We start from the raw sequence: 12,829 nt of genomic DNA, 5'->3' as shown, positions 1-12,829 counted from the left end.
TTTCTTTGTAGGTTACTGAAGATGGGGCTGACCCAAATCCATATGTCAAAACATACCTACTTCCAGATCCCCACAAAACATCTAAACGCAAAACCAAAATTTCACGTAAAACTAGGAACCCGACATTCAATGAAATGGTAAGTTAAAATCATTTCTAAAAATTTCCTTGATTTGTTGTTTTGAGATTTTAAACTTAAAATTTTTAGGTATTGTTTGTTATACTGGTAAAATAAATCAGTAGCAGCCCAATGGTATTGAACAAAGTTATGCAGCCCTAGCGGTTTGGCTCAGTGGATAGAGCGTCGGCCTGCAGACTGAAGGGGCCCTGTTTCGATTCAGGTCCAGAGCACATGCCTGAGTTGCAACTTGATCCCCAGTAGGTGGTGTGCAAGAGGCAGCCAATGATCCTCTCTCATCATTGATGCTTCTATCTCTCCCTCCCTCTTCCTCTCTGAATCAATAAAAGTAATTAAAAAAAAAAACAACCCACAAAATGATGCAGAATTGAACCCTCAGTCATAGACCTTAGGTTTTAAGAAGATCTTAGGGGCCATTATTCAACTACCCTTCCAGCTTGAACCCCTTCTACATTTTCAAAAAAGGGGGCGCGCTGAAACCGGTTTGGCTCAGTGGTGGAGCGTCGGTCTGCAGAGTGAAGGGTCCCAGGTTCGATTCCGGTCAAGGGCATGTGCATTGGTTGCGGGCACATCCCCGGTAGGGGGTGTGCAAGAGGCAGCTAGTTGATGTTTCTCTCTCATCGACGTTTCTAGCTCTCTCTCCGTCTCCCTTCCTCTCTGTAAAAAAGATCAATAAAATATATCAAAAAGGGGGGCTGGCTGTTCAGTCTGTACTGAAGTACTTCCAGGCCATCCAGTTTGTTTGGGGCAGCGCCAACGCTCAGATTATTTTTTATACTGAGATGAAATCTTCCCTCCCTAGAGTTTGCACCTGTGGGTTTCACCTCTCGGAACCACACAGACTATTCTTTTCCTCCTACATGGCAGCCCTTCAGATAATTGAAGTTTAAATGCCCTGTTTATTCTTTTAAAATATCTTCAGTACCTTAACCTTTGCTTGATAGGATGTAGTTTCAAAATCATCTTCCTTCTAACTAGTTTCAGCAATCCTCTTGAAATATAGAGTGCTTTTAACTGTAGCAGGCGTCAGCTAACCAGGATGGAGCAGAACTGTGACTGCTCGGCTACTCGTGGCCAACTTGTAAAATTCCTCATCTGTTAGAACCCACTAACTCTTAGTTAACTGCTTCTTTAGAATAAACACTACTTTATTTGTGCACATTAACATTGCATCCACACAAAATCTCTATCTAGAGATTTGAAAGCAAATAGTTCTGAATTTTCATCAAGTTTATGAATTTATTAAAATCTTAGCATATCCTTTCAGTCCATTAAAAGCATATAAAATGTTTTAAGTGTTAAATGTAGTATTTGAAAGAGAGTAGCTTTTCAACACGCCAGATTTTCTGTGAATTACATTATAGTTGATGAGTTTGCATTGGATTATGGATAATTAGAAATTATCATTTCATGGTATATAAAATCCAAAAGAAAAAAAAGACAACAAAAGAAAATTTTAATACCTTGGGTTTTTGGGTTTTTTGTTTGTTTGTTTTTTGTAAAATACTTATAATTATGCTGTCTCAACTTGCTTCCTTCTATTCTCATTAGATCATCTTAGTGCATGCTGCCTTTCCTCATACTCCATCTCAGAAAGACCATGTTTTTAGTTTTAAGCCATAATAACTTTCTATGTTGTGCATTTCTATGTCAGATTCTCAGAGGACTGATAACACAATTCAGGACCCCTGAAATATAAAATGTGTATCTAAAGCATGAGAAAAATTCCACCAGATGTGTCATAATCAATGTCAATAATTTAGTCACTTTGACTAGTGACCTCACTTGTGTTTACTTAATAATAATCCAAGAATTCAAAGAAATAATGTGTAACTTTCTGTTTTCTTTTTGCCTTTGCTGTAGCTTGTGTACAGTGGATACAGCAAAGAAATCCTAAGACAGAGAGAACTTCAACTAAGTGTACTCAGTGCAGAATCTCTGCGGGAGAATTTTTTCTTGGGTGGAATAACTCTGCCTTTGAAAGATTTCAACTTGAGCAAAGAGACTGTTAAGTGGTATCAGCTGACTGCAGCAACCTATTTCTAAGCTAATGAATTTCTGAGCTTTGGAAGTAGAATAGTTATAAACACACACACACTTGAGAACTTTGTATAGTATTTTTATACTTGGATAGAAAATATAAAGTAAATGTACTTGCTGCATTTCAATACAATGTTGGACCAACAGTCACATAACTAACTTTTGTGAGTTTGTTGAAGCCATTGCTGTTTTAAAGTTATTATGTAGAATGCTGTAAACCCTAAACTTAATATATAATAAGTCTTCAAAAGACTTGAACAATTTAATCCTCTCTTAAGTAATTCAGATTAATAGCTTTAGTTTGGTCTTTTTTTCATTGTTTCTTACATAGACACAGCATGTTTGTTTTCCTGTTTTGCACCTTCTATAGCCTTTACCACTGTGCATGTTTGCAAACACCAAAGGAAAGGAAAGGTGCAGATGTTACAGACAAATGCAGCTGCTATTCACAGGGCCGAAAAGCAAAGCACAAATTATAGATAATTATGTTAAGAACTACTAAGTAGTTTATAAACATAGGGGGAAATAACATTGCTTTCTATTTTTCATGTCATTAAAGCCTTTTTCAGAATGAAGTGAAGTTACTGAAGTTGTAAATAATGGTGCCTTAACTTCATGTCTGCCTGACACTTCATTCTGACTTTTTCTGACTTGATAACTAGTAAGTAGTTTTCACTCACTTTCAGCTTACTCAAGGCAAAAAGTTATTTACACTTAACTAGTGTTTTTCCCACAGAAAGATCATTTTCTCTACTTCTGATATGTGACGTAAAGTCAGCCATTTAATTTATGCTTGTGTTATCCAGTAATTGAATGAGATCCATCAATGTAGCTGTACACTAAATTCCATCATTCCATTATTCTAATAGTCCTACATTTATTCCCAGGAGTGTGAGTTTGGTAGTTTCACTTCCATGTATCGATACTCCACTCCTTCATTAAACAAGTGAAAATTGTTTACCCATGTACCCATTCCTGTTTGGTAGAAGAACTCCAATGAATAGGGCAGACTCTTCCCAGTGGGCCCAGGGCAAGAATTCTAGGGTCCATACTGAATTAAAATGTAGACATTTATGGCAGAGTTGATTTTGTAAGTGTCTTACTTACATTTGTAAACATTGTACATTAAAAAATTATTTTCCTTAATATAATGTGACTTAGAATCATAAGGGACATGATTGAAATCATTTATAGTAACCATTAAGAATAAGATTCATTTTTATTAGTTATTCAACTTCACAAACAGTTTTGTGTTTAGTTTGGATAAATATGTATATATAATATTCTCATGGCTAAAATAGAAAGTCACTTTTTAAATGATAATAGATTGTAACAATCTGGGTGCTGTGAGATAACTGACAAAATATGCATTGTAGAAAACCAACACAGAAAGGACAGTCTGCAAGGTAGTTGTCCAGAACAGAATTTTTATAAACTGTGCAAATATTTAATATACATGGTGATACCTGCAGAGCAGAAATAGATGAGTCGATGATACATCAGTGGGACAGGCAAAAATAAAAATAAAAACTTGAAATTTTTGGTGCCTAACACTAATGGTCCATTTGTAGGAAACCCCATGAGTATGATATATGAATGTCTTTTTTAAATGTTAAATGTGTCGTCTATTTAATACAATAATTAAATGCACATCAAAGCACCACTGTTCCACCCCCCCCCCCCCCCCAGATAGCATGTGTAAGTAGCTTTTCAAATGTAAAGAAGTAGTAGATATTTTCACTTAAGTTTTTGATACCTAATTCCATTCCACAGCCACTGTAAAAGTACTGTTTTGGTTAAAGGTCATTGTTAATTAGACTCAATGTATACTGCCTATTTGCAGTCTGTTACTGCAGTGCCTCTTAGCACAAATAATAGAGCTAGAAAATGGGGTCACTTTTCAATTACAAGAAATCTGGATTTTTTTTTTTTGAAATCTGGATTCTTATCTGAAAGTGTATATTATGATTAATATTGTACAGTTAACCAGAGTTCAGAACAAGTGGTGATGTTTTCTCTTAATTTAACTCATTCTGTGCCTTCTTTGGTCATTAAAACACCACACACATACTTTACATATATTCTAATATAAGTTATTTCTTTGTGAAATGCTCATCTTCAGCCCTTACCAAAAAAGGGACTGGGGCACCTCTTTGCACTGCTACTATCGATAGATTTTTAAATCAGTTGTTTTTTAATCATTTTTTAAAGCTTACATTCAAGCAAATCAAACAAAAGTTTAAACAAGCTAGCCAATACACTAATTTGTATGTATAATCACGTTTTATATCTGTCTTTATTGAGTAAAAATAATTAATTACACTATACGTAAGTCCTGCACCAGAAGAATTCTTTCCTCTTGGAGTGTTTTGGGATTTGAAAAATAATGGTTTACTCCCAGAACCTATTTTCTCTACTGAGGAACCCAATGTAGAACTTGCACTGATAGTTTTATCACTGCCTTTAAAAGAATCAATAGGTATCTAAATGTTAAGGCATGTATGGTCTTTGATAAAGTATTTTATCTTTTCAAATTAATGTTGAATAAAAGTTTCAATATCTTGCCTTAAGTTGGTTAATGAGTCTTTTCTAGGACTCCAGTACTATGGCATATAAAGAAGAAAACATTCAATTTTGATACTTAGACTGCACATAAAAAAGGACTGAAGCCACACTACTATAATTTATAGATTAATTTACATGCTGTTTGACTAGCAGTGCAAATATGAATGAATATGGTAGTTAGTCTGATCTATAAGAACCAAATACTTTAATTATGTTAAGGTAGTGAATAAAGATGTATAATTTTTTTTATTAATACCTTGAATATATTCAGTGGATTGAATGTGACTTCATAACTGTACTATAATTTTATTAAAATATTTCTGGAATAAAGGAACTCTGCTATTAGTTCTTTCCTCGTCACCGTATTACTGTTTTTGGTTCCAAACTTTGAGCTCACTGTTGGTTCTTTGCATTTTACCCAGGAGTTTATTAGGTTCATATAATCCTGAATTTCAGAACTGATTTGTCAGGTTACCCTAAAGATGTTCAAATAAAGCAGGGGTCTTCAAACTACGGCCCGCGGGCCACATGCAGCCTCAGGGGAGTCTGATCCTGCCCGCCAGGTTTTTTGGGCAGTGAGCGCAGCCAAGGTGTTACAGTAGGAATTAGTAGTTCATATAGTCTGGCCCTCCAGCTCTCTGAGGGACCATGATGTGGCCCCCACTTTAAAAAGTTTGAGGACCCCTGAAATAAAGTGTGTCTGATTTCTAAGTGTGGTCTTTAAGGTCTGGATTGCCACTTGCCCAGAGTCCCATCACCATTTCACAGAATTGAAATGCTTCTGTGAGTATGGTCCCTGGCCTTCGGTAGTTTATTTAAATGCTAGAGGCCTGTTACACGAAGATTTGGGCAATAGGCCTTCCTTCCCCTGGCTGCCAGCGCTGGTTTTCTCCGGCACCTGGGACCCAGGCTGCAGTGGAGCCAAGCCTTCGGTCTTCAGTCTTCGCTCTGTGCCTGCATATGCAAATCAATCCTATATCTACACACTCCTGATTAGCTGGTAGGTGTCATAGATGTATGGTCAATTTACATCTTCCTCTTTTATTAGTGTGGATTAAATAGGGTGGTAACAACCATGTTATAGACATACCTACACAACAGGAAAATGTAGATTCTTTTAATACGCAGAAACCAGGAAAAGCAGTAACTTAAACAATCAGAGCCAGTTTGGAGGGGGTGATAAATTCAATTTCTGTCACAAAACCTATTTTATTTCATCCCTACTCTTTCAAAACACTTTATCATACAAATTTACAAAATTAGACAATAGTAGAATGAATTCCATGTATGATTCCATCATATACCTACAACAGTTACTACCTTAGGTCTAATCTTATTTGATATGTATTAACTAGGAGGTGCCTTATATGCAGATACCTTTTCTTTTTTTTTCTTCCATTTTAGAATTCTTAAATCTATGGATCAGTAACTTCAGTTCTGAATAATTTAGTATAATTTCTTCAATTATTACTCACTTCAACTGTTTGACCCATTCATTGAGTTTTAAATATTGGTGGTTTATTTTTCATTTCCAGAATAACTATTTGTTTTTTGTTTGTTTGTTTTTTAATCATGAAAGACATTCATAAGACTGACAAGATCAATGGGGAAAGAATTGTTTTTTCAACAAAGTCAATTAGATAACCATATGCAAAAGAACTCTTACAACATATACAAAAATTAGTTCAAAATGGATCAAAGACCTAAACATAACTAAAATTATAAAATTTAGGAGAAAACAAGTGTGCATCTTTGTAACATTGGACAAGGGTTTCTTAAGCATGACACAAAAAGCACAAGTGTGCCTTGGTTGGAGTGTTATCTACATACGAAGGGGTGGTGGGTTCAATTCCTGGTTGGGGCACATGTCCAGGTTGCAAGTTCAGTCCTTCATCAGAGCACAGCTGATCAATGTTTCTCTTCTCTCAAATTAAAAAAAAAAGCAACAAAAGAAAAATAATCTGGGCTGCATCAAAAATTTTTTTAAACCCACCCCCCAAAAAAATTTTTTTTAATTTAAATATTTTATGCATCAAAGGACACTATTAGTAAAGTAAAAAGACATCTCACAAAATGGGAGAGAATAGTCACAAATCATATATCTGATATGACACAAATAGGCAAATGAGTGAATACACATTCCTCCAAAATGATCAATCACATGAAAAGATACTTAACACACACTAGCCGGTTTGGCTCAGTGAATAGAGCATCGGCCTGTGTACTGAAGGGTCCCAGGTTCGACTCCAGTCAAGGACACATGCCTGGGTTGTGAGCTCAATCCCCAATAGGGGGTGTGCAGGAGGCAGCTGATCAGTGATTCTCATCGATGTTTCTATCTCTGCCTCTCCTTTCTCTCTGAAATCAGTAAAAAAAAAATTATATATTTGAAAAGATGCTCAACTTTATTAGTCATTAGAGAAATACAAACAAAAATTATAATGAGTTACTAATTCACACCCCCTGGGATAACCAGAATAAAAAGTTTGAGGGCCTCATTTATTCCTGGTGGGAATGCAAAACAGTGCAGCTGCTGTGGAAAATAGTTTGAGAGTTCTCAAAAAGTTAAACATAGTTACCCAGCAATTTATATACTGTGTGAAGATGTATATAAAACCTCAAGAATTGAAAACAGGTACTCAAATACTTGCACACACATGTTCACAGCATTATTCATAATGACTAAAAAGTACAAATAAAACAACTTTCCGTCAACCAATGCACAAATAAAGTGATATATCCATACCATGGAATATTACTCGTGAATGTACTAAAAGGTTGAATTATAAACTTTAAAATAGCAAATTTTATAGTATGTGAATTTTAAAAGGCTATACAATCAATTTTTAAAAACCATTTAACTATGGTATCTATTATGAAATTTTTTTAGAAAATAATTTCCCCCTTTTGTCTTTAAAAAATCAGGTTCCAATTTATGAAAGTTCTCAAAAAAAGCATGCCACGTGTAAAGGCAATAAGGATATGACATCATTTGATTAAAGTTCAACACACATTTAACTACATATTTTACTTCGATATTATTGATACAGACATGGCCAGATAATGTGAAAAACTAGTGGAGGGCTTAAATATGATTAAAGAAATCTTGAAATAACTGTTAGTTTCTATTCCATAAATAAATATTTTAGTCAACATTCCTATATCCTTATTAGAAAAGTACTGATTTTTTTCTTTTTTAACCAGAGTGGAATTCTCAAAACAATCCAGCACTGGGGTTGGCTACATCATAGACATCTCTCAATATTTCCACTACAAGACATAGCTGGGATGTCAGGGGGCTGCTGAAGCAATACTTAAGAAACGCACGTGTAATTAAGTACCTACGTAATTGACCTCACCCAAATTCGCTGGGGGCGGGATCGCGGATAAAGACCTTTCCTAGTGTAGGAAAAGCCCACCAACCACTGCAGCAGTCTCCAGGCCCCACTCCTAGTCCGGATTCCAACCTGCGCGCTCTCGAAGCCCGCACCGCCCTCAATCGCGCGGTCCCGTCTGCAAGCGGACTTAATTTCCGGGTCTGGCCTCGAACCGCCTCAAAGACAGATGCATGCCGGGATGTGTAGTCCTGTTGATCAGGAATCCAGTACCGCGTTGAAGTGCATTTCGGGATATGTAGTCAGGCGGACTCTGAGGGCTACGCAGTGTGGCTCCGCCTCCCCCGTGCGAGGAAGCGGGGACGTGTGAGGTCACTTCCTGCGTGCTGGGTGGCTTCCTGCGGCGTTTCCAATTCACGCTCTCTTTTCCACAGCCAGTCCGCCGCCATCATGGGTCGCATGCACGCTCCCGGGTGAGCTCGGGTTTCCCAGAAGGGTGTAGGGCGGGGATGGGGGCGAGAGGGGGAAAGGACCGAGAGTGGGCAGCGGGTCGAGGGGATGATGGCCTTGGCTGCTGTGGCCCAGAGCGCCCCTTCATCCCAAGTCTGCTTCTCTCCGCAGGAAGGGCCTGTCCCAGTCGGCTCTGCCCTACCGCCGCAGCGTCCCCACCGTAAGTAGCTTGCAGGGACGCGGGAGGTCGGGGAGAGGCGCACTGTTTGTCGCTCCGGGGAGGTGGCGCGGGGTGGGGGCCATGTGTGCGCGGGGAGCGCGACTTCCCGGGTGGAGGGACCGCCCTGCTTCGCTGCCATCCCAGGTCTGTGATCCTAAAGCCGCTTTCTTTTCTGCAAACAGTGGCTGAAGTTGACGTCTGACGACGTGAAGGAGCAGATCTACAAACTGGCCAAGAAGGGCCTGACTCCCTCACAGATCGGTGCGTGTTTTTGTCTAATGTGGTCCCTTCCCGCCTGCCCTCGTGTAACTTAACCGGAAGGAGTGGTGGTGGTGGTGGTGGTAAATGCGTCCCAAATGTGCTTGAAAACTTTTTATCCTTTTTCCTGACTTTACTGTGGATGACCCAGATCTAATCTTCATTTGTGGAACTCTGAAGTTCTCTTTAGATGGTCAAGTTATCAAGACGTTCTCCAGGTTTTAATGAGTATTTACCGTGGGCTACTCCGCAGAGTGCATGGTTCTGAGCACTTTACATATCCTGGCCTGTCGTTTCTGACAGCAGTAGGGCTTTGAAATAAACTAGTAGTTTTCCCCATCTTACCGCAGAGGAAACTGAGGCACAATGTGGCTGTATAACTGGCCTCAGATCACACAGCTATTGGCTACTGTCACTTTCTCAGGTGCGGTTCAACTCTCAGCTGTGTGTGACTTTGCAAGTGGCTTTACATTTTTAGAAGAATATCTGATATTCTTAATAGACATGAGATGTTTTTAACTGAGCAACTATACATAGTTGGAGTCTTTATTAATAGCTTTGATGTCCTTGAATCTAGCAAGCTCACTATGATGATGGTCTTCCAACATTCGCAGTTTCCACCAGAAGGGTTTTCCTTAGTGTTGGGTAAACCTTCCTTGGATGTCTGAGTGAGCTCTGCATGAATTCTCACATTGCTGTCTGTGATGCATAAATATAAAAGTAAGTCCCGTTTTACAGACAGGAAGCTTGAAAAGCTACTTGATCTTAGAACCCGGATGTCACTGCTCCAGGATGTGTGTTTGGTGTGGGAATTTATGATATACTAGGGGCCTGATGCACGAAAATCGTGCAAAATGGGCCTTCCTTCCCCTGGCTGCTGGCACTGGTCGCTCAAGACCTGGGCTTCACTTGCAGCCCCGGCATAGTGGGGAAGGTCCAGAAGGACTTCCTGTCTATGTAGCATATTACCCTTTTATTGTATAGGATTGTTCCCTTTACAGGTGTGATCCTGAGAGACTCGCACGGCGTTGCACAAGTACGTTTTGTGACCGGCAATAAGATCTTGAGAATTCTTAAGTCTAAAGGACTTGCTCCTGATCTTCCTGAGGACCTCTACCATTTAATCAAGAAAGCTGTTGCCGTTCGAAAGCATCTTGAGAGGAACAGAAAGGTAAGAGAATAGAACTGCTTGTGCTAACTTGTTTCAATGAAATGTAATCTGAATTAGATAAGGTGGTTTAGAGTTAAAAGTCTGCCAGGAGAGAATGGTGGAGGAGGTTTGGCTCTCCTAGTTACAGTCTATCCAGATGGTTGGAAATGTTGAGCTGTTGGTTGAGTTTTATAAATCATTTCTGCTTAATCTTGTGGAAGGAAGCCTTCCATTCTTTTAAGGACTTAATGTGCCACATGAACATGAGCTTGTTCTCTATTAATGTTAAAATGTTTTGAGTGAATGAACATTTGAGTAAAATGAATTCTATCCATTTTTGTTTTTAGGATAAGGATGCTAAATTCCGGCTGATTCTGATCGAGAGCCGTATTCACCGCTTGGCTCGATATTATAAGACCAAACGAGTCCTGCCCCCCAATTGGAAATAGTAAGTATCAACCTTATTTGTTACAAGAGCCAGAGTTAGCCAGGTTATAAATATAGTAAAAGGACTGATAATAGTGATGTTTTAGCTCATGGCTATATGTTCAACTGCTTTTTCAGCTCTGCCATTGTAAAAGAATACAGCCATAGGTGATACATAAAGAAATGGATATGCCATTTCCCATTGAAACTATTTGCAAAGACAAGCTAAGGGCCATAGTTTGAACCTCTGATTTAGAACATGAACAAGCCCCATGAATCTTTTATTTTACTTTTTAAAATATGTTTTTATTGGTTTTTTAAAAATATATTTCTTTATATGATTTCAGAGAGGAAGAGAAGAGAGTGATTGAAACATCAATGCTGAGAGAGAATCATTGATTGGCTGCCTTCTGCAAACCCCTTACTGGGGATCAAGCCCACAACGCAGGCATGTGCCCTTGGCTGGAATCAAACCTGGGACCATTCAGTCTTCAGGCTGCCACTCTATCCACTGAGCCAAGCTGGCCAAGGCTGTTTTTATTGATATTTTTTAGAGAGAGGGAAAGGGATAGAGAGAGAGATATATCGATGATAGAAACAACATCGATCGGCTGCCTCCCTGCAGGGGCCCCCATCTGGGATCGAGCCCGCATGTGCCCTGCCTGACCAGGGATTGAACGACAACCCCTTGGTTTCTGAGCCACACCAGCTGGGCTGAATCTCTCAGGTGGTTGATAAAGTTTCAGTTGGTGCCACTGACCCTAGGTGTTTATGTTGTCTTTACTTTTGCATCAGTTGCTCACTATGATGATTGATTTCCAAACATTCGCAGTTTCCACCAGAAAGGTCTTACCTTATGTTGGCCAGTTCTTCCTTGGATGTCTGAGTGAGCATCTTCAATTCATTATGCTTTAGCCACAATAAACTGACTCAAGAACTCAGCAGTTTGGTGCACTTTACACATTGGGATTGTTTTAGCTGTGAGGGTGTACGAATGAATGTGGAGGACCTGTATTAACCCAGTCTTTCCCCCTCCCCCTTTTTCCTTTTCAGCGAGTCATCCACAGCCTCTGCACTGGTTGCATAAAATAATCTATGTACTCGAGCAATAAAATCATTGTTTAACTAGAAGTGTGATTTGTGTTTCTTTTCCTTAGAAAATTGTGTGCCAGTGATTCATACATGTTGATATTTTGATATGGCAGTGTTTTTGCAGAATGAGAGTTCTGTGGTTCCACAGACAGCTATATGTATCCGTTGCTTCTCATACATGCCCTGACTGCATGACAAAACTCCAACCGAGTACTCTGGTTGGGGCTAGGATATGGCTCTGGTTTGTTCAAATTATGTATATGTGAGCACATAAGATTTGAAGGTTTCCTCTAAGAACTGTTTTCTTCATTTAAAAATCAAGTGGCAGGTGTTAAATTGAATTTTAAATTGAAGCTATGCATATATACGCTGAGTTGCCAGATTATTATCTCTTAACGCATAATAATTTGGCCATTCAGTGTATATCCTATGTAATAAAAGGCCAATATGCAAGTAGGCTGGTCAACTACCCATGTCCCCTCCCCCTGGCCAGGCTGGCCGGACCTCACCCTTGCTCAAATTCATGCACTGGGCCTTTTATATATATATATAAATATATGTGTGTGTGTGTGTGACTTTTAAAGTCATACCAGTTTATAAAACTGAATTAAGAACAGTCCCTTTTGTAGCCTGAAGGCTAAGGCAACTACAACTCGGCTATTTCCCTGACATGTATGCCTTCTGAATAACGTTTTGTGGGGTGTTGTGTTTTTGGGTTTTGTTTTGTTTTTTCCAAAGTGAATAATTCAGAGGCATTTAGTACATTTATAATAGTACAACCATCACCCCAAAGTAAAACTCCATAGTCATAAAGCAGTTACCCACTCTTCCCTACCCCGAGTCCTGGCAAACCACCTATCTGCTTATCGTTCCTGTGGGCTTAGCTATTGGATATCATGTGAATGGAATCATGCAATATGTGGCCTTATTATGTCAGGCTTTAACTTAGCATGACACTTTTGGGGTCCATTCGTGTTGCAGCATATAACTACTTCATTTTTATGATTGAATGTAGGTACATACGATAATGTGTTAATTGATGGATATTTAGCTGTTTATAATTATTTTGCTCTTGAACAGTGCTGCTATGAGCATTCATGTACTTGTTTTGAGTCCCTGTTTTCAATTTTGGATATATACTTAGAAGTAGAATTGC

At 38.8% G+C, this 12,829-nt stretch overlaps 2 protein-coding genes across 2 annotated transcripts in view; both read left to right on the top strand.

Annotated features, from left to right (window-relative positions):
- Window positions 1-5,072, top strand: part of PIK3C2A (phosphatidylinositol-4-phosphate 3-kinase catalytic subunit type 2 alpha) — an 83,251-nt gene extending 78,179 nt beyond the window's left edge. The window contains exons 32-33 of the mRNA XM_084895442.1: window positions 12-137; window positions 2,001-5,072. Coding sequence (XP_084751568.1) covers window positions 12-137; window positions 2,001-2,183 — 309 coding nt within the window. The 3' untranslated portion in view covers window positions 2,184-5,072. The remainder of the gene's footprint in view (window positions 1-11; window positions 138-2,000) is intronic.
- A 3,359-nt stretch (window positions 5,073-8,431) lies between these two features.
- On the top strand, window positions 8,432-11,712 carry RPS13 (ribosomal protein S13). The gene is made up of 6 exons (XM_084895480.1): window positions 8,432-8,550; window positions 8,699-8,747; window positions 8,930-9,008; window positions 10,007-10,176; window positions 10,503-10,603; window positions 11,635-11,712. The coding sequence occupies exons 1-6, from the start codon at window positions 8,528-8,530 to the stop codon at window positions 11,666-11,668; spliced, it is 456 nt and encodes a 151-aa protein (XP_084751606.1). The 5' UTR covers window positions 8,432-8,527; the 3' UTR covers window positions 11,669-11,712.
- The last annotated feature ends 1,117 nt before the right edge of the window (window positions 11,713-12,829 follow it).

This window comes from Pipistrellus hanaki (genome assembly GCF_964339955.1).
Source record: "Pipistrellus hanaki genome assembly, chromosome: 9".
Lineage (NCBI taxonomy): Eukaryota > Metazoa > Chordata > Mammalia > Chiroptera > Vespertilionidae > Pipistrellus > Pipistrellus hanaki.
The sequence above is the reverse complement of the archived record's forward strand: the minus strand, read 5'-3'. Positions and strand labels throughout refer to the sequence as shown.

What these genes read in the sequence shown, in the direction of transcription:
- RPS13 (XM_084895480.1), top strand. Translation starts at nt 8,528, where the DNA reads ATGGGTCGCATGCACGCTCCCGG. An exon ending in ACCGCCGCAGCGTCCCCACC is followed by an intron (nt 8,748 to 8,929) that starts GTAAGTAGCTTG and finishes TTCTGCAAACAG; the next exon opens with TGGCTGAAGTTGACGTCTGA. An exon ending in CCTGACTCCCTCACAGATCG is followed by an intron (nt 9,009 to 10,006) that starts GTGCGTGTTTTT and finishes TTCCCTTTACAG; the next exon opens with GTGTGATCCTGAGAGACTCG.